General features: G+C 52.3%; 1 protein-coding gene across 6 annotated transcripts in view; it reads right to left on the bottom strand.

Moving 5' to 3' along the window:
• LOC119448018 (fat-like cadherin-related tumor suppressor homolog) overlaps nucleotides 1–21712 on the bottom strand; it is a 653800-nt gene that overhangs the window by 588067 nt on the left and 44021 nt on the right. For all 6 annotated transcript variants that reach the window (XM_049666727.1, XM_049666730.1, XM_049666726.1 and 3 more), the window contains one exon: nucleotides 1857–2061. In XM_049666727.1, coding sequence (XP_049522684.1) covers nucleotides 1857–2061 — 205 coding nt within the window. The remainder of the gene's footprint in view (nucleotides 1–1856; nucleotides 2062–21712) is intronic.

Here is a 21712-nt window from a genome sequence, read left to right as displayed (position 1 = left end):
GAGGAAAAAAAGGTGCCCACGCCACTTTGCCAACGGTAGCAGACAGCCGTTCAAAGCGGTGCACAGGTTCTGCGCATGCTGGCACAGCACAAGGGGCGTAGCATGACTGGCAGCAAGCGACGCTCGCCTGCGCGCCGATAACGTCGGACTATAAACGCGCAGAACGATCCCCAGCCCGCGCACCGCTTTAACGGCTGTCTGCGACCGTCAGCAAAGTGGCGTGGGCTGCGTCGCCCGCGCGGTGACACCAGCGTGGCCAATGTGCTCCCACGCACTAGCACTCTCCCCACCCACGATGGCGCGGAGGTTGAATTATCGGTGGCGGTGCAGATTTCAGTGTGAATGAGCGGGATGCATTACATATTGCTTTCAATACATTGTTGGACAGACCCCACAGCAGCAACTTCAAATTATCCAAAATTTCGAATTAATGAGTTGTGAATTAACAAGCTTTAAAGCCAAGTGGCTGAATTTTTTTCAACCAGGCGTTTCTAGAGCCTAGGGCTTGAAAATGGAGTCATGACGGCTACAGTGTGAACCAACTAGCAAAACAACAAAAATATACAGTGGTTCAGCTTTGTCTAGCTCACCGTGGCAATGGTAATTTACACAGACCTGTCGTTATGGGCTACGGACATGTCACATTGCATCGCTTAGCAACTCTCTGAAAAGGAAATATCTAAGATCGTTTCCCGATATGCAATGCCCATGGCATAGCCCCGATGTAGAGTTTGTTACTCTGAATGTTTGCAAGTAGCCCCCAACCCCCGTTTTCATGGAGTACATCCCTTGAACCTCTTTTTCCAAACTTAAGGGTTTTCAAGGAGGTGTGCGCATTGCTCTGAATGCACTTCTTCAGCTGCGGTGAAAGCAGGGAGTTCTTAAGAGAATCATTCTTTGAATTGTGCTCCTCAATGTTAGAGACCATGCTTGTGCTTTTCTTTTCGCCAGGAAACTCCTTGCAATGCTGAAGAGTGAGCAAAGTCCATAGGATATGTTTACTCAAATTATTAAATTGTACGTAGGTGGCAAAATGCACTGAAGGAATAAAAGCAGTTGCTCCATTCTTCAGGTTGTGCACACAAGACCAGCGATGCTGAGTGCAGCAATATGCACCGTTAGCAAGTTACTCTATTCTATTAACAGCAAGAAGTGTGCACCTTGTTCAGCAAATGCTGCCATTGGGAGCTGGGGTGAAAAAGAAAACACAAGTACATGACTACTGACATGTCCCAATGCCACAGATTATGTCTGCATGATTTATGCGATAGCTAGGATAATGCTAGAACTGCTTGCGAGCAGAACAATGAGTAAAGAGCCGAACAAAATTCTGCTTGTTCTTCCAACTGCCCAGCAATACTCACAAATGAGAAAAATCTGAGGGTTCTTATAGACGTGAACAGAAACTTGTGCCTACAGCTTCAATCCCACAGTCCTCGCTATCACTGCCTGCATGCTGATGCACAATCAAGGTGACAGCACAGCAATTAGTAATTGACACACAACACAAGCACATCTAGACACACACAGGCAGAAAACTTTCTGAAAAGCACCAACTAAGATGTAGGATACTGGATGACCAGACTGCAAATAAAGGTCCAAAAGGGGGTTTGGTTCAGTAGGTGGCTTCTAGCTGCATATTAAACTTTTCTCAACATAAGCACGAGGAACGTTAATAAAGAAATCGCAAGAGCTAGTAGTGCCACAGAAGTAGCTTCACACATTACAAAGTAGTTAGTAACAAAATACATGACCGCAGCAACTCGCACTACTAGCAGAATGACCCCAACCCAGTAGTGCTCCTGCTGGCAGAAGAAGAAAGCGTGAAAAGAGGTGCAGTGGCAAGTATCACCCACCTGCCAGGCTATACCAGAGGGCATCTCCGTCTGGGTCCGAGGCGCGTACAATGGCCACAAGGTGGTCCACAGGATCGGTCTCAAGTGTGGGCGAAACTTCTACCTCATGAACAAGTGGCGCGCTCCCCACTGTCACTGGACGTGACACCACATGAAGCTGCACACGTGCAGCTGCAGGCCAGCTCCCAGAGTCAGACGCTCGCACCTTCAGAATGCAACAACCATGTCAGGGACACTGTATACCTTGTGTTGCAGCCAAATCAGACAGAGGAAAATTGTTATGCAGTCAAACCCACCAAACCCGGATGTATTAAATGATTGGCTATACAAAACAACACAGGAATATTGCTTGCTATTATATAAAACTCCCACTTCGGAGAACATGTCAAATGACACAAGGCCAACCCCTACAATGCAGCTCCTCCTTTGTGGAAATTGCATCCACCCATTCCTTTGGGTAGCACATTATGGTATAAATGGCCACGTACTGGTAAATACACTTTTGCATGCAATCCACCACATTCCTTGGAGATCCCAGTACTGCCAGTGAGCCACCTTACAAACAGCAGCACTGGTGCAATGTCAAGCATGTACAGAGGAATCTATATACGATTCTGCATAATACATTTTTTTCTTATTTACCATTTCGTTCTCTTACCTACGATAAAGCTTGGATAATACCGATTTTCAGATGATACGTTTTATTTTCCAGGTCCCGTGAAGATCGTATCAACGACATTCCACTGCATAACTCGTAAGGTGGTACAGCGGATAATTTTCGGTCACACCACCATCTCTAACCATCAGTGCTTAAATTTAAGTCAGGGGGAAGCCCGGCCCCCTCTCCATTTTTTGAGGGGGCTTCGGCTCCCCCCTTGGCAGGTCCACTGTAGCACTGCGGCACCCTTTCGACAGGTGCTCAAGGTGACTTTATTACCAGTGGTGCCTTGCACAGGGCAATTCTAACTCTCCAATTTTTCAATAATCGTGAGTAATCAGTTCATGTGGCCCGGAGTGAAGGCTGGTCACCCAGCCAAAACGTCAGTAAAATCGTGGTATTTTTCCTACGTGCTTCAATTCTTCAGCCTGTTTCACTGCCGGATCCTGTGATTCAACGCTTCACTGATGTATGTGTGTATATACACATACATACTTGCCAAACTAGCAACATAAAAATTCGGGAGACTGCCCCGCGAGGGAGGGGGGGGGGTAAAATTTTTTACAACCCCCTCTCCCCCCAAAATAATTATTTCTTAGTGCCACCACGCGATACGCTCATATCACAAGCGCACGTTGTACAGAATCCATACTTGTTACCTTTCCACGAAATGACAAAGCATGAAAACAAAGTCGTGTATGATCTCAGAAATACTTGCAAGTACTTCTTGGCTTTTGAAAACGCCATCAATTGCTCCAACTAAACTCGGGGAAACACAAAGAGTAGTTCGGCATTCCACACTTCACTCGAGCATTTGACAAAGCCAACTGAAGCCTAGGCACCCAAATGACTGGATTGCTAGAAATGCGCGAACCAGCCTGAGACAAGCTAATCCGGAAAATCCAATATGGCAGCGCCAGTCATATGCTCTCATTCATGGTGGTGCCAGCAGCCGCTACTTCAATTCAAGGTGCTGATATAATCTCGACCGGGTGAGGTGGGTCGTCACCGCAAGAATCACGAGACGGCGATGAAGGCGGGCATCGTGATGATGAAAATATTAGAAAAGATTGTATTCACTTTATTGGTACATGGTTTTGACTCTATCCGAGTCTCGAGTGGTTCTGCTTAACACGGGGGCCAGGACGGCCTTAAATAACCCCTCGTGGTCTTGTGGTGGCCGAAGTCTCCTTCGGGGAACTTGTCGAAGTGTCAGTCCTCTGTCGGGTGGTCAAGTTGACGACCTCCTCCCCCTCGGGTCCTCTCCTTCGGTAGCTCGCCTTTTTCGTCTGCACAGGTTGTAGAGGTGTAACGCTTTCTCGGGGATGAAGGGGATTATCTCGTCACGGGAAAGGCGCTCGGGCTTCTTTCCCACATTTTGAGAGGTACAGTTTCCAGGAAGATCATAACCGCCTCTTGGGGATGAAGATAATTGCCCCGACACAGGAATGTGCGCGGGTTTGGTTTCCCGCAACTGAGATGCAGAGTTCCAAGCCGATCATAACAGCCCGTCCGCCGCCACAGGAGGTCTTGAAGGGGTTGCAGTATCCAAGCACCTCGAAGAGACTGGCAGACCCCGTGCCTCTGCTTCGTTTCACCGTTCATTCCAAGGCAGGCCAGGTGACACCTTCTGGAAATAGACCACGCCAAGCCCAAGGCACAACAAACAGAGAGCACCCAACTAACCATGAGAACTGCCAGGTTCACACATTCTTCACATAAAACCTTATCAGAATTATACCTGCAGCCCTCGTTCGAGATTCCCGAAAATTAACAAAAGGAAAAACTAAACTTCAATGCATATTTCAACCAACCTAATACCTAACGTTTTTGTTTCTCTTGCCCGGGGAAGCCACGTTTATTGAGAGACTGAGAGTGCAGTGAAAATGATCAAAGCGATAAATGCCGCGCACCGATTTAGTTACTCGTTGGGTCAGTGATACCTGCCAGTACTAGCGCTTCTAATGTCAAATGAACTGCGCTCTGATGACCGCTTCAACTCCTAATTAAGCTGATTCATAAAGTGGCAGTTAAAGCCAGAAAACAAAAAGCCAGAATACACTTATCTGCTCGCAACACCGTCAAAGAAAACTGCTTCTCCAAACTCGCTTGAGCAAATTAAACTTTCACAATAGTAACCGATAAATGCACCTGCCCTGAAAGCATTGAATTATCCAAAATGGTTTATTTCTACAAACACCCAATGTCAATGCCTATCTACAAAATCAGCGCGTCCACGAGCCACTACTGTCGCAAAACTTGCGTCGCAGTTTTATTCGCGTCACTGGCTCTCATAACAATCAATACAACGACAGACCGAGATTAACGCAGAACCTTTGAAATTAAAAGAAATAAGGTCTTAACTAACAAAAGAAAAAAATGCAACGTGCTCTATTTACAAATTTACAAACGAGAACCTTATGGAAGGCGCCCAATTCGACAATTACTACCTCCTAATGTGCACTCGACTAGGTCGAAATCTGAAAGTCATTGGGCCTCGTCATGGGTAATAAAGGGCACCAGACATACACTGCCCCCTCCCGTCACCTGTCAATTCGTGTGGCTGCAGCTTTCTTTCTAGTCTCGAAGAGGGAGGCTGTAAACGCGAATCGCCATTCTTCCTTTGTCGTCGCTCTCGTGGCGCATTCCCCCTCATTGACTGGCACTGTGTGTGCGCGCGTACCTCAGCCAGGTTGACCCTTTCAGCCACAATCCTACTCTCGAAGACGCGCCCTGTTCTGTTGTCATCCGCCTTTGGCGACGTCTCCGTTTTCTAAACCACCGTAATGAGCCCTTTGAAGTTCTGCATGATGGCCTGTTCCCTTTGCTTACAAGCTGTGGTGTGGAGTCTTTCTCGAATTTGCGCTGCGCTAAATACTTCGCTCGTTTGCGCCGTCTGAAAAATTTTTGTCTCGCCAGGCGATCACCGAATGTGCCTCTGCATTCCCCGATCGTCCAGTTCCTGCCCTGTTTGGCCGCCGTGTCAGTCTCCTCTCCTTTGGACGATTCCGGAACATCGCTCAAATGAGGAGTTACAAGGGAGTTTTTCAGCGCCCTCTTGATTTTTTTATCGCTGCTAAAACCAGCCTTGTCTCCGCAAGGAACGTCCTCCGGAAAAGCCACTGTTTCTACTCCCGTGGCGTAATCGTTCTCTTCTTCTGCCGCAATTCCTTCTTTAACAACCTTCAGAAGGTCTAAAGACCCTTTCGAATGTGGCAGCACCAAATGAGTTTCTAATTCCTCGGCTAGCTCTTGCTGCGGTGTATGCCCACTGAGCCGAATGCCTCCTCGCCTAGCACCTTTTCCCCCGCTTTCATTAGCTATGTGCTGCGCTTCCCGAGTGCCTATGTCATGAGGCCTTTTCCTTTCTTCATTGCTGTGCCTTATCTCCACCGCGATCTCCTGAGCCTGGGGACGCGGGAGAGCTTGGACCGTATGGTCGCCAAAACTCAGGCCCTTCTTCTTTACAGCATCTCCGAGCGATTTGAAAATAAGTAGGGGTATTGCTTGGACAGATTTTGCGATACTGCGGCTTCAGTCAGCAATATTCCGAATGGCCCCTCGATCTTTACGCTGGCTATGGGCAAACACACACTATCCTCCTCAACTACCTGCCGGATCCACGCATGTTCCCCGGTGAAATCCTCAGGTTGCACATACGCAGGGTGGACGATGTCCATTGTCGCAGCCGAGTCCCTAAGTACCCTGAATGGCGTTCCGTTCACTGCGAGGTCGCGAAGGTAGAGTTCGCAGAGCTCCAGGTTGCCGTCGTCATTCACGAAAGAAAAAAACAATCCTAGGCTTCCGACAGCTGATCGCAAGGTGTCCAGGCTCCTGGCAACAGAAACAGACGACCGGTTTTCTAGCCTCAAACCCCTTTTATCTTTTCCTTTCGTTTTTCGCTGTGCTGTTATTCTGGCCTAAATTATCTATCGGCACCTCTTGGGTCTCACTTCCAGCTTTCTCTTTGTGCAAGGGGCGCCTGTTTTCCTCTTTGCCGGATTTAGTCAACGGCCTGACGCGCATTTTCTCGGGTTCGTGACGTGCGGCGAATTCATCTGCTAGCACTGCAGCACGGTCTAAGTCCTTTTTGCCCGACCTATCTTGAATCCACAGGCGCATCTTTTCGCTCAAGGACCCATAGAACTGCTCCATGCAGATTAGCTCAACAACCTTGTCGTGACAACCGAATGCGTCTTCCCCTTTTAGCAACTCAATTAAATTGACTTTCAGTTTATAACTGAAATCTTGAAAAGACTCGCCCGGTGTCCTAACTGCCTCCCGAAAATGGCGGCGGAAAGCCTCCGCTGAGAGCCGATATTTTCTTAGCAGCGCCGCTTTTACTTTCTGATAGTCCTCTGACTCGTCCTTCGTTAGCCTTGCAATTATTTTGGTTCCTTCACCAGGAAGAATGGTCAGAATCTGTTGCGGCCAACTCTCTAGTGCCAACCAGTTTTTCTCGCAGGTTCGTTCAAAAATAACGATAAACAATCCCATGTCATCGTTCACCTTGTACAACAGCATGAGATCCCTTATTTTCACTCTTGCTTCACCTGAATGCCTTTCATCTATTCAGAGGTTATTCGCCGATTGCCTGGCAAGATCCCGCTGCACGTCTAGTTCTTTTAGCTTTAGTTCGTGAGCTCTCTGTTCCTCTTGTTCCTTTCTTTCTGCAGCTTCCTTTTGATCAGCTCTCTGCTTTTCTTTCTCAACTCTTTGCCTTTCCTCTGCAGCGTTTTGTTCAGCCTTCTCAGCTCGTTTCTCTATCTCTTCCCATGCTTCTGAAATTTTGTCCTCAAGAGCCCCACACTTCTCAATCGCCTCAATAAGTTGCGGCTTTCTCTCACTTTTCCCGACCTCAATTCCCAGTTCATCACAAAGTAATAACTCTGGCTTTCTCCGTTAGCTCAAATCCATGGTCAATCCCGAACGAGGACTTTCTTACTCTGCTGTGACGTGAGGAAGCTTTCAACAGGAGCCTGCACGTACAGAAACTAATTCGCCATTTTAGAAAACACAGAAGCTAAAACCTGGCAAATTCTCAAAGAAAGTCAAGCGCTCACCATTCTGCTGAAGCCAGGACGAAGGGTGGAGTATCCCATTGCGGCCATCCAGCTGATATAATCTCGACCGGGTAAGGTGGGTCATCACCGCAACAATCAGGAGATGGCGATGAAGGCGGGCATCATATGATGAAAAAATTAGAAAAGATTGTATTCACTTTATTGGTACATGGTTTTGACTCTATCCGAGTCTCGAGCGGTTCTGCTTAACACGGGGGCCAAGACGGCCTTAAATAACCCCTCTTGGTCTTGTGGTAGCCGATGTCTCCTTCGGGGAACTTGTGGAAGTGTCAGTCCTCTGTCGGGTGGTCAAGTTGACGACCTCCTGCCCCTCGGGTCCTCTCCTTTGGTAGCTCGCCTTTTTTGTCTGCTCAGGTCGTAGAGGTGTGACGCTTTCTCAGGGATGAAGGGGATTATCTCGTCAGAGAAAGGCGCTCGGGCTTGTTTCCCACATTTGAGAGGTACAGTTTCCAGGAAGATCATAACCGCCTCTTGGGGATGAAGATAATTGCCCCGACACGGGAACGTGCGCGGGTTTGGTTTCCCACAACTGAGATGCAGAGTTCCAAGCCGATCGTAACAGTGCATGCTGGTGACTAACTGTTCCCGCGCTGCTTTCCCCCAAGGTTAAATTATAGAGCTTAATAGGATTATAGCGATAGAACGTTTAAAAAAAACGCTGTGCTGTAGCGGCTATTTTCCGGGAGACTTCAGGTTGCGTCCGTACAATCGGGAGATGAGATCAAAATCTGGGAGATTCCCGGAAAATTCGGGAGAGTTGGTAGGTGCAGTAGAACCTCGTGCATACGTTTTAAAAAAATACGCGAAAAATAAACGTACGATCCGAATCCAGTAAAATTGAAGCTGACAAGCCCATATTGAGGTGCAAGGGAAGAAAACATTTATTTCTTGCAAAATATAGTTACAGTCGAATCTCGTTAATTCAAACACGCTTGATTCAAACTTCCGGTTAATTCGAACTGACGCTGTGGTCCCGTCAAAGTTGTGTATATTCCAATGGGCGAAAACGCTCGGTAATTCGAACGCGAGAGCATTTGCAACGGTTAATTTGAACATAACCGCTGTGGGGATGCGCGACTCACACGCGTCCCCTGATGTTGTTTTCCCCGCATAGCTCGCACCTCCTGTAATCCGACCTCGCCGCGTGGCTAAGCGCCGGCGGCAGTCATAGTGGTTGCGTCGCATTGCGAGAAATAGTGTGAATGTTGCGATGCTAACGACGCCGAACGGCGGGGTGACTTGGGAGTCACCTCTTTCTCTTGGGGTTAGGGTCAGTGGCGATGCGGACGTCCCACGCGTGCGCCGATCCACGCTTCGCGAGACCGTCTCGCGTGGCTCGAAGCAGGGCACCGGTATGGACGAACACGAATCATTGCAAGAAATGGTGCGAATGTTGCGATGCTAACGTAACTGAACGGCTGGGTGACTTGGGAGAGAAAGGTCAAGGCGCTTCCTCTTGGGGTTGGGGGTCGGTGGTGATGCGGACGTCCCGCGCGTTCGCCGATCCACGCTTCGCGAGACCGTCTCGCGTGGCTAGGAGGAGGGCACCGGTATGGACGAACACAGATCGCTCGAACGCGCCACCGTTCGCGTGACCGTACACGTGAACGATTAGGCGATGGTGTCATAGCATGGGGCGAACATATTCGCTTGCTATCCAGTCGCGGTGAGTCGGATTTCCTCAATTTGTCACGGGCCCATGTGAATTTTCTATGCATAGCAATTCGGCTAGCGTGCATTAGTGTATGAAAGGCGCAATAAATGCCCTTTTGTTTGTTTGCACTACTGTGGTGTCGTTCCTCTGTCCCAAGAGCACATGTGAGACCCCACACCGCGCACCGACAATGCTCTAAGCAGCATGCCAAATCACGTGGCGGCACCTTCGACCAGCATTGCTTTGACACCGCCATAAAGCAAAAGCTTAGGAGACCTCTCAACCCCGCGCAGAGAAATAAAAAAGAAAAAAAATACCGCGACAAAAATTTGCTCTCTCAAATGGCAAGGTCACCGTTTCTGCTCGCACCGGAACACGCGTGTACGTGCCTCAGCCAACGCTGCGGCGCAGAGGGAAGCAACGCGGAGGCCCAGTCCCGCCAACGAAACTGCCCAAGCCGGCCAACGCCCGCTTCAACGGCAGAAAACGAAGCTTCGGGGAGCGGGCTAAGCTGGCGCCGGGCCGGCGGGAGCGGCGGCGCTGGCACGGCGGCGGGCGCGCACGGAGACAGTCGAAGGTGAGGGAGCTATGAGGGAGTTGAGAGGGAGGGCGAGGGGAGCCACCGAAGCGACGGGGTTGCCGAGGCCAAATGCGCTTCCCTGCCGCCCTCCTCCCTCACCTTCGACGGGTGCCGACGCCGCCCGCTCCCTGAAGTTTCGTTCACTGCCGTTATCGGGATGCAAGAGAGAGATTGTGGTTGTGAAGAGGAAGAGACGCTATCGGGAAGCGAGCGTTGGCCGGCTTGGGCAGTTTCGAGGCCCTCGCTCGCTATGTGCATGCGCGCCGCGATATTTAATGGCTCGCACCGTTCATACGTAGTTAGTTTCTTAACAAAACGTCACTTAATGCATTGAAGCTTAAAATTAACTAGAACGCCAATGCATTTCTCCGCTAAGTTCGGGAATTAATATCACGAAACTGCTGCCATCCTGAGAATTCGTTCAAGGTGGATCCGCCTTGTGAACTCCACAGCTACAATTTGTAAATTGCAATATGGGCCATCTGGTATTTCGTTAAAAACTTAAATAGTGAATTTTTGTTAATTATTCGATTAAGCATTTCAATTTCTTGTGCATGTCCGCCTCTTCGATTAGGCCAGCTCATTAACTAGAATTGGGCTATCTGCCACAGGCAACCTTAAATAAATTTTGAAAGTGTTCGCTTGTGGGGATTGAGGGTTGCTCCGGCGTCATTTCACGGGCTGACACCTGTTCTGCTGTCCCCCGGTTTTCTCCGTCCCCCAGTTTTCCCCGTCCTCCGCGTAACCGGTTCCCGCAGTGGCGCTGCGCACGCAGCGGTTGCGCTGAGGGCGGGGTGCTGACGTCATGAGGCGGCCGGTTTTCGGGCGCTAGCGGCGGAGCGTGCCTCGGGACTTCTCTCCGGGACCAGTGCACGGTACGTTCATGCTTTCCTCTCGTCCGCCGACACCTTTGTGACTAGGACTGGAGCTCGCGCACAGTGCCTTCGCCCGTGCGGAGAGCGCGTACTTTGTGCTGATCCTTTCCCGACACTAAGCCGACGAGCGGTGCCATTAGTGCTCGCGCGAGGTCGTATCCCGCCGAGCCGCACTTGCCGAAAGCCTAAGCCGAAGGATATTGCCCGTGCTCTCGCGAGTTGACCAATTGGTTATCGCCAGAGCAAGTAGCATAGCCGCCGGGACTTTTCCTAGCGGCGTGTCCCAGCTTGAGCCTGTGCTCTCGTCGCGACGTGCTATAGGCGCCTGTTATTGTATTTTCGCCATGGTGCGGGACCCCTCTGGCTGCCGACGGTTTCAGTAAACGGTTTTCGTCAACTCAGGGCTTTACTGTGTTTTTGCGTGCGTCGCTCGGTAGCCCCTTGCGGCCTCTGAGCTCGCGCACGAGCGGTGCTGGAGGCAACGGCTGACGCGGCCCTGTGGCTCGCTAAGCTCGAACCTGCGGTGGTTGGTCTCCTGTGAGACACCAAGAACCCACACTGGCGCCCAACGCGGATTCAAAGGCTCATTAAGCCTTTGTCTGTGCTTAGCCGAGTCAATACACCTTAGCGAATTGGACTCGCCGCGTTATGTCTGCTAGGCGTAGTGACCTTTGTTAGTGCTAGCGGACGCCGCGTTGCTCGAGAACGGGGCCAGGGCCCCCCTTGAGCAGCGCACTCCTGCACCCTCGCTTGTAACGACCCCCTGTGGGGCCGGCAACGCGAGGCGCTACGTACCAGCTCCCTTTGGAGCAGTAGCGTTGTTTGAAAACGGGGCCAGAGCCCTCTCCGAACAGTGCACACGGGCACATTCGTCTGCCACGGCTCCCTTTGGAATGCCAAGCAGTGCGATGTCGCAGCGCTCCCGCTCATTGACTCCTTCAGGAGTAAACGGAGCGCAGCGCGGAAACGGGGCCTTAGCCCTCTCCGACTTTTGCCCGTTAGCTGCTTCTCAATTGAACAGCCAAAACCAGTGGTATGCCGCGGCCCCCTGTGGGGATCCTTCAATCACGGCGACCACGAATTCCGCTCATACGTCTCCCTTTGGAGTACACTCACTGGCACCCAGTGGCACACTGATCGAGCACACACCTGTTGTATCGACACTGGCTGCTTCTTAATTGAACAGCCAAAACCAGGGGTATGCCGCGGCCCGCTGTGGGGATCCTTCAATCACGGCGACCACGAATTCCGCTCATACGTCTCCCTTTGGAGTACACTCTGTGGTGCCCAGTGGCACACCGATCGAGCACACACCTGTTGTATCGACACTGGCTGCTTCTCAAATGAACAGCCACAACCAGTGGTATGCCGCAGCCCCCTGTTGCACTCACTGACTCGGCGGCTAGGTGGCACAGGCTTTCCGGACACCGTGCAACAACCCTCGAAGAGTTCAGCGCGGCATTCCTGCGTGAATTCCTACCCGCTGACTATGAGAGTAGGATGCGGCGAGAGCTTGGGCTACGTACACAGGCTCCTGATGAGTCGCTTCAGGAGTACGTACGGGCGATGAAAGACCTTTTCTTAGTCGCAGAGCCCAATGCCTCGAACGAGGAAAGCATCGAACGGGTGATCAGGCAGGCACATCCGACCTTTTCGGCGTACCTGCGCGGCGGCCGCTTCCGAAATCTGGAGGAATTAGCCGCCGAGGCAAAGCGCATTCAAGGTGACATTATCGCCGCGCACGCCTATCGCCCACCGCCGCCCGCCAGCGAGGCCCTTGAGCCGAGCTGCGCGTGGAGAGGGCCTGAGCCTTTTCCCCAACGGCAACAACCCGGCCAAGCTGGTGTGTTTGGGAGCTGAGCGCGCGCGCTCTCGACCCTTACACGCACGGGAGACGGGCAGCCTGTGCTGCGCCACCGACCGAAACACATGCGCAGGGACGCTTTTCGACCCAGCGCATCGCGGAGGGAAACGCTCGTTATCGGCCCATTGGCCAAGCGGAGAGCCGACCCCGGCAATGAGCTGAGGCTGCTCCGCCTCGGGAAAGATACCGCGGCGGTGTACGCTGTTTGCGCTGCCGACAACGAGGGCACATTGCAAGGGATTGCACCGCACCCCGGTCTCCTGTGAGGCCGGGAAACGGGATATCAGGTCGCTCGTGAAGGCACGAGTGACCGAACCTTTGCTTGTTCCCTCGGCGTACCGAGCAGGTTGTGTTGCTGGTGCGCACGCGCCGTTTATACCGGTGACCATTGCCGGCCGCGAATTTTCGGCGCTGCTGGACACGGGCGCAAGCGCTTCGTTGTTCGACGAACAGGTTTTGTCCCACTCACAAAAGCGCGCAGTGCGCTTGCGGGACTGCCGAACGACATTCAAGGGACACTAAAGAGAAACCGGAAGTTCAGCTGGAATAAAAGAGGGACCTTCAGGAATGCATGCAGTTTTTGTTGGGTGCAAAAATATGAATTATTAGCGGAGAAATTAGTAAACAAAGACCAAATATCTCTTCCTCAATTTCTCTCACCCCAGATTTGGCGCTGAAGCAGTGTTGTCACAGATTTCATTGCTCTCGGCGAATCAGAATGCGCCATGATACGTCACCGCGTAAACGGCCGAGGCGCTGGATGCATCATGGCTGCATGCATGGTCGCTGCGTTTGCGTTCGCCGCGATGGATACCGTTGCTGCCGCTGAACCTTGCAACGAAAAGCTCGCCAGGGAAGCAGGACTGCATTTCAGCGATATTCAGTGAAACGGAGCGTGAAATGATCCTCCGTGCTCGAGCGGTAGGTGTTTCCGCGTGCGATGGCGGTGAGCCGCCGGCCGCGCCGGCGGAAAACAGAGCTTCGTTTTCGTCGACGGAAGACGAAGCATCCGGTCCGCCAGGCGATAATGTTCCCGACAGAACAAGCGTAGAAAGTTGCGCACGTACTCGGTATGGTTATTTCGTGGCTTTATTTAATGACATTCAGCACTCATCGAGCCGCCAGTTTGCTGCTGCAAGGGCATCGGTAGGGGGTTTGATGAAGGCCGCATTGAGGGAACAGCTGCTCGAGAAAGGACTGGCCTCTGGGGCACGCCTAGATACTTTCCGAGGGCAGGATTATACACATAATCCGAGGGCGAGAAATGCAGAGAGCACACCATCGGTTTCTCAGGCTCTTTTGCGATTTTATCATCGGCAGAGCCCTGAGCCATTGCGAACACCGGGGAGTCGGGGCTCACCGCGCGACACCACATGAAAGGACACAATCGAGTCAACACTGCCTCTGCCACTGAGCAAGCCCTTTGGGCCATTTATACAGCCCTCAACACTACACACACAAGGCATTTTCTGGCTGTTTCCGGCGAAGTCAACGTTGTAGAGCGGAACAGGCGCGCGAGACGATACATTGACAAAAAACGAAACTACGAAACTATCACGACCGGATGTATCGCCATGCCATTCTTTTTCTTATTTATTTAATTTTGTGCTAAACTTGTACTTCCTCGCTTGAAACGGTTTTTAAAGTTGGCAAATGCTGTTTATGTATGTTTAAGGTGTATTTCATTTTGCGATTTAATAACAGCGATAAATCGCTCTCGACCAATCGCGACCGGCCTGCATTTGTAATCTCCGACATCACGAACGTGTAGTGCGGGAAATCCGAAGGGGCGTCAGCACCTATCCTTCAGTTTTTCGCTATACAGTGAAAGCTCGTTAATTAGCACCTCATTAATTCGAACTTTCGGGTTAATTCGAACTGATGGTCATGGTCCGGCCACAATATATAGGCGTCTATGGGTTAACCAACTCGTTAGTTCACGCGCGCATCGGCTCCTCTATCGATAATTCGAACTGCGCGCCGCTGCGTGGTGGTATTTTATACTGCCGCCGCAAGCTTTCAAGGCTCAACGATAGATGGCGCGAGCGCAGCGGCGTCACTGTCGTCATTGCGCTCGCTCTTCGCATCGTGTGATGGTTCGTGCCGGACGTGTCTGCGTAGTCTCCGTGTCCTTTGTGTGCCGCACATTCAGTCGCTAGGCCTCGTGTACGTCAGAGCTACGAAGTCGTTCGGTGCCGTGTCGCTACGATGTGACGCTGCTCACGGTTTTGCATATGTTGGTGCGGGCCTGGGATCAGGTCATGGCAACAACTGTTGCCAATTGCTTCCGCCACAGTGGCTTTTGTGTGACCAATGAGGGCACAGCTTGCGAGCCCGACGAGCGCGAGGCCGTGGTCATTCCTGCCGGATTGCGGGATGCGCTGGAGGACGTGACCTTCGACGACTACGTCGATGCAGATCGCTGTGCAGCGGTCTGCGGCACAATCACCGACGATGATATCATCGCGCAAGTGACTGGTGGAGAAGCGCCCGTCGTCGATGTAGGTGCGAACGACGAAGAGGACGATGCACCCACGCGGCCCTCAGCTTTGGAACTAATGGAGGCTATGCATGTCGCGCGTCTATTCTTCAGCTTCGAGGAAGACGCAGAGGATGCTTTCTGCCACGTTCGCGCGTTGGAAAACAAGGCTATGGCGATCGCATTCAAAGAAGAGAAACAGACAGTGATCACGGATTATTTTCGCAAGTAAATATTTTGAGTGATTTTCCAACAACCCGGTCTCAATTCCTGCTGTTTTTTCAATGAATTTCGTTAGTTCGAATTTCGGTTTAATTCGAACTCATTGGGCGTCCCCGCAAAATTCGAATTAACGAGCTTTTACTGTATTCTCGCTTATTAAACATCTGTTTGCAGTAAGAATGGTATGGCTGTGATCGTGAAAGGATAATCTACCATTTGAGCTCAACTTCCGGTTTCTCTTTAGTGTCCCTTTCAATCTTGCGAAAGGCGTGGCCCATTCGGCTGGCGCCGCAAGGCTGACTGTCAGGTGGGGAGAGCGAATGAGACGCACACGTTTCGTTCATCTCCCAGGGCTCAGTGTTCCTGTGATTCTCGGCCGGGACTTTCTCCTTAAAACTGGGATCGTTGTGTACATTGCGAATGGCGGCTATCGCGACGGTCAATTCACGTCGCTAAAGCCGTTGATTAGCCCGCCGACGTCCGATCTTGCCTGTGCAGATGGGGCGTCGGAATCATGTTGCGCGCCGAGTTCGGGGGCAAGCCCCCGAGCTTCGCGCTCGCCCGCTCATGGTCCCCTTTGGGATCGAGAGGCACGGCACGAACCGTGTCGCGCGCAGAATTCGGGGGCAAGCCCCTGCGCTATGCGCTTGTCGACTCACAATCCCCAGTGGGATAGAGCGACATGGCACGAAGAGGCACCACATCCTCTGTCCGCCTGTGCGGCTCATTTGGATGATGCCCAGAAGGCTCGTTTGTCGGCACTGTTATGCGACAACGCAGACCTTTTCACCGATCAACCGGGCTGTACCGATTTGGCGAGCCACGCGATCGAAACTGGTGACGCGCTTCCTTTGAAGTGTAACCCCAGGCCCGTGAGTCTTGCCAAGAGGCAGGTGATTGATGGTTTGCTGGACGAGATGCTATCGGCCGACATTATCCGCCGCTCGTACAGCGCCTGGGCGTCTCCAATTATGTTGGCGCCTAAGAAAGATGACAGTCATCGCCTGTGCGTAGACTACCGCCGTCTGAACGGAGTGACTCGTAAGGATGCCTATCCGCTTCTCACGATTAGCTCCATTGTAGGAACCCTGGGCAGTGCGAGGTACTTCACAATGTTGGATGCCTCGAAAGGGTACCTACAGGTCGGAATGGCAGCTCGTGACCGTTCCAAGACCGCGTTCACGTCCCACAGAGGGTGCTTTGAGTTTACTCATATGCCCTTTGGTCTATGCAACGGTCTTGCGACCTTTCAGAGACTGATGGACCGCGTCCTCGGGGAAGCAAAGTGGTCATACTGCATGTGCGACCTCGACGACATCGTGATTTATTCACGAACCTTCGAAGAACACTTTTCCCATGTTGCCGATGTGCTCGAGAGGGTGCGGGCCGCCGGGATGACTTTGAATCCTGCGAAAGCCTAACTAGCGAAAACCCGAGTTCAGTTACTGGGGTTTACGCTGGGCGAAGGCTCCATTGAGCCGGACCGGGAGAAACTTCGGGCAATCCTCGATTTCCCCGCGCCCTTCACCGCTTTTTGGGAATGGCCAACTTTTACCGGTCGTTCATCCCGTCCTGTGCCCGAGTGCAGGCGCCCTTGAGCAAGCTCTTGGGTAAGTCGGCCGAGTGGCAAAGGGGACCTGAGCAACAGCAGGCTTTTTGCCAACTGTCTAGCGCCATTGCGGAGACAGCGCAGCTCACACTCCCCGACCTGACCAGACCATTCGTTCTCCAGACCGACGCGAGCGATCTAGGTTTAGGAGCAGTCCTCCTACAGGAATACGATGGCGTGTTGCAGCCGCTGGCCTTTGCCAGCCACTCCTTGATAGCGGCTGAGAGGAATTATTCCGTGACGGAGAAGGAGTGCCTCGCTATCGTGTTTGCACTACGTAAATTCGATGTCTACCTTGATGGTACGAAATTCGTAGTGCAAACGGAGCACAGTGCGCTAAGCTGGCTGATGCGGCTCCATGAGCCTGCGGGCCGGCTGGCGCGCTGGGCTCTCCTGATACAGCATTATGACTTTTCTGTGCAGTATCGAAAGGGGAGCACTAACGTGGTAGCTGACGCCCTATCTCGTGCCCCATTGTCCACCCAGAGCTTTTCTCCAGGTGCAACAGCCACTGCCGGTGCCTTAACGCCAGCTAGCGTCGGGGGCGAAACGAGCAGAGAGAGAAGCGAGTCCGCAAGCGGGCCAAACCTGTTTCTCCGCGCTCCAGGCAAGCAGCATGCCGGAAAGCGTGCGTGCGGGGGAGCTTCTCGAAAGCGAACCCATGACGCCGATGGCTGCAGTCCTGAGTGGGGACGAGATCAACCTCCCCTTTGGGAGAATTGGAATCGCTTTCAGCAGGCAAGAGCTACTGAAGGCCCAGCAAATTGATCAGTTTTGTCGCCGAGTGAGCGACGGTCTCAGGGAGACGGAGCGCCGAGACGCTGCTGGTAGTGCGGCGGGCGCAGGGGGGCCGGAAACAGCGTGTGTCGCTGAGTCCCCCACGGATTTATATTTGCTGGATCATGATGGGCTCCTGCTGAAATACATAGCCACCGATGATGACACTGTGGACCCGTTTAAGGTGGTTATCCCCAAAAGTCTGAGAAGTGCACTGTTGCGATGTTCTCATGACGAACCCTTGGCCGGTCATTTGAGTGGCTCTAAAGTTTTTCCAAACTAAGCCAAACTGTGACCTGGCCTGGAATAACGCGTGACATTTTTTGCTATTGCCGTTCCTGCCATGTCTGTCAAATGGTGAAATCAAGGGGTGGCAAGCCGCCCGGGCTGATGAAACCAATCGACAGTGAGCGTCCGTGGCAAGTGGCCACCTGCGATCTTATGGGGCCTTTCCCCAGGACTAAGTAGGGGTTCACACACCTGATGGTAGTTGTTCATCATTTTTCTAAATGGGTGGAACTGTTTCCGCTTCGTAAAGTGATTGCGCGAGCGGTGCTGGAAAGGCTACAGGAAGTGTGTTGTCGGTTCGGCTTTCCGAAAAGACTGATTACGGACAACGCGTCCTATTTCACCGCTCGGGTGTTTGGTGCTACGTGCCGTTCCCTGGGAATTAATCACTGCACCACTTCGCCCTACCATCCCCAGTCCAATTTGACGGAGAGACTCAACAGAACTCTTAAACCAATGTTAGCGGCCTTTGCCGAACATCAAAAGGATTGGGCAAACCACTTGAGTGAGCTCGCGTTCGCAGTCCGAACCTCCGAGAATCACTCAACTGGTTTCTCTCCAACCTTTCTCAATTTTGGAAGGGAGTTGGCTAATCCGGTGACCAGTGTCATGCAATGCCAGCTCGGGGATGAGGTAGCGCCGGTAGACTGTTCTGCTAACGCTTCAGCACTTCGGGACAGGCTTTGTCGGGCTCTCTCTAGAGCGAGACAGAGTTTGGCGTCGGCCAGGGCCCAGCAGAAGGCTCAATACAACCGGAAGCACCGCCATCTTTCATTTAAGGTAGGTGATCTCGTCCTGAAGCGCAACCTCGCTCTTAGCGATGCGACCAAGGGGTTCTCAGCCTCGCTCGCTCCTAAGTGGCTTGGTCCGTACCGAGTAGAGAAAGTTTGGTCTTCGCTCGCGTACTTGCTGAAAGATCCCCCTTCGTGAAAACTCAGCCGTGCCCATATTGCCAAGCTGAAGGCCTTTGCGTTACGGTATGACGAGCTCGCGCCAGTGCCCAGTGGCATTGCACGCCAGCAACGGGGCACACCCGGGCAACAGACCGCATTCGGACCATGCATCGGTACAATCTGTGGAAGCGGTCACCTGTGTGATTTAGAGCCGGACAATGGACTTTTCCGCAACCGAAGGCCCTGAGTAAAATGCGCAGCTTCAGTGGGCTAGCTTCTTTACGGCCAGTGCACGAAAAGACGCTGGTCCCAGCCCAGCTTATTGCAAGTGTTGTTTATGTATCATTTCAACAGTGTGCATTCTTTCTTTTTTTTTTTGAGTATACATGCTGAATGTAATTATGTTTTTTTTATTTTAAAGTGTGTTTAATTTCGCGTGTACAGCCTCTTAGTTTAATTCATTACGTGTTTTTTTCTTTTCTTTTTTTTTGTACGTAGACATAGAAGATTTTTGTTTTCTTTGTTCTTTTCTTTTTCCTTTTTTTTTTTCTTTGCCGACAAGGGGGTTGTTGATTTGCGCGGTCGTCAGGCGCGGGAGTGGAAAATGGTCCCATTGACTCGTCGGTGTGAGGGGGGGACGAAGGACTCTTTGCGCCTTCTATGGCGCGGCGCGTTGTGTACGGCAATGAGCATGGCGGTGTTTGGGAGTGTTGCGCAGCCATGGAGAAAACCGCAAGGAGTGTGTGCGTGCGTGTGTGTGTGCACGTGCGTGCATGGTGCCTGTTGCTCTTCGAAACAACCAGAAATCGCGCCAACTGCTGCATCGGATCGTCGTGGACGCTGAAGGTGGACGAGGTCACTGACCCTCTGACGACAGATCGAGAGCCCGGCTCTCTGCAGTCGCCGCCTCCATGCAAACGCCTTGCAGCCACGGTTGTGGCTGCCCCTTTCATCTTGGCTCTGGCGGCGTGGCCAGCTGACCCGGCAGTGTTCTGCCCCCATCCGGCTGGAGTTCGGGACCGCCACCACCACGAAAGCACAACTCGATCTACCAACGGCGAGCCCGTTCCTGCTATCAAGACTGCCCTCGGGACGCCTACGTCTTCGGCCACCGCCCCTAGCCACAGAACTTTACGCGCCGTTTCCCCTTCACACCTGGGACACTGTCCCGCGCCAGCGGCCGACTAGTTTTGTTATTACCCTGTCGCGGCATTTTTTTTGTATTATAGAGCGTAGCAGTTTAATTTTTTTTTATTTTTCCATGATCCTTGTATATAATTATTTTTATTATAGTGCATGAAAGTGTTTTATATGTCGGAACGCAGTGTGTTAAGAGTACTTGCTGGGCTGAGGTTAGCATTTAGCTTGTGCATGAAAGACTCAATTGTCTTTGGTGCATAAACCCCTACTAGCTCTTTCGCCAGGCTGGTAGGGGGGCATTTAAGGAGAGGAGGATGTGGGGATTGAGGGTTGCGTCAGCGTCATTGCGCGGGCTAACACCTGTTCTGCCGTCCCCCGGTTTTCTCCGTCCCCCGGTTTTTCCCGTCCTCCGCGTAACCGGTTCCCGCGGTGGCGCTGCGCACGCGGCGGTTGAGCTGAGGGTGGGGCGCTGACGTCACGAGGCAGCCGGTTTTCGGCCGCTAGCGGCGGAGCGGGCCTCGGGACTTCTCTCCGGGACCAGCGCACGGTACGTTCATGCTTGCCTCTCGCCCGCCAACACCTTTGTGACTAGGACTGGAGCTCGCGCACGGTGCCTTTGCCCGTGCGGGGAGCGCATACTTTGTGCTGATCCTTTCCCGACGCTAAGCCGACGAGCGGTGCCATTAGTGCTCGCGCGAGGTCGTACCCCGCCGAGCCGCACTTGCCGAAAGCCTAAGCCAAAGGATATTGCCCGTGCTCTCGCGAGTTGACCCATTGGTTATCGCCAGAGCAAGTAGCATAGCCGCCGGGACTTTTCCTAGCGGCGTGTCCCAGCTTGAGCCTGTGCTCTCGCCGCGACGTGCTATAGGCGCCTGTTATTGTATTTTCGCCCTGGTGCGGGACCCCTTTGGCTCCCCGCCGCGCGGGCGTTTGTGCAGTGCTGGTGCCGATGGTTTCAGTAAACTGTTTCCATCAACTCAGGGCTTTACTGTGTTTCTGCGTGCATCGCTCGGTAGCCCCTTGCGGCCTCTGAGCTCACGCGCGAGCGGTGCTGGAGGCGACGGCTGACGCGGCCCTGTGGCTCGCTAAGCTCGAACCCGTGGTGGTTGGTCTCCTTCGAGACACCAAGACCCCACACGCTGAAACACCCTTTATATATATGAGCATGTGTGCTATGAGAGCCCCACCCCTCCACTGAAGGGACTTTAAGCCTGCTAACCACACCCTACTAGCCATAGTGCCAATTTGTAGGATTGTGTTGCATGCGGGCTGAATCCATGAATGTGAAGAAGTCTGGACTTGACGACAAAGGTGGGTACAGAACATGAATGGAATCAAGATATAGTTTCTGGCAGAGCAAGCTTTTCGTGGTAGCAAAGGAAAAGGGTTTGGAGGTTCTCGATGATGATAATGATGTCCACCACCTCAACAAGACACTTCACTAACATTCTGCTTTCCCTTGTGCCATTCCAGCCGCATAACTATAGCTCCAATGACATATTCCAAATTATAAAATAATTTAGGGGTGCGCAAATACTTGAATATTACCAAATCGAGTAGGGAAGGTTCGAATAATTCGATTCACGAATCAAATATCTGCTATTCGATCTGGAGATCTGCGCAGTGCCACAGGTTGCATGCAGTGCAGCGCCCCTCATGCTCAATGCTGCCTAAGCGAACGTCTCTTGTTTTCGGTGCAACAGGAGCGCTGAGCACGCCGTAGAGGAGCCGCC

The sequence above is a fragment of the Dermacentor silvarum genome, chromosome 4 (assembly GCF_013339745.2).
Source record: "Dermacentor silvarum isolate Dsil-2018 chromosome 4, BIME_Dsil_1.4, whole genome shotgun sequence".
Taxonomy (NCBI): Eukaryota; Metazoa; Arthropoda; class Arachnida; order Ixodida; family Ixodidae; genus Dermacentor; species Dermacentor silvarum.
This window is presented reverse-complemented; position numbering and strand designations above follow the sequence as displayed.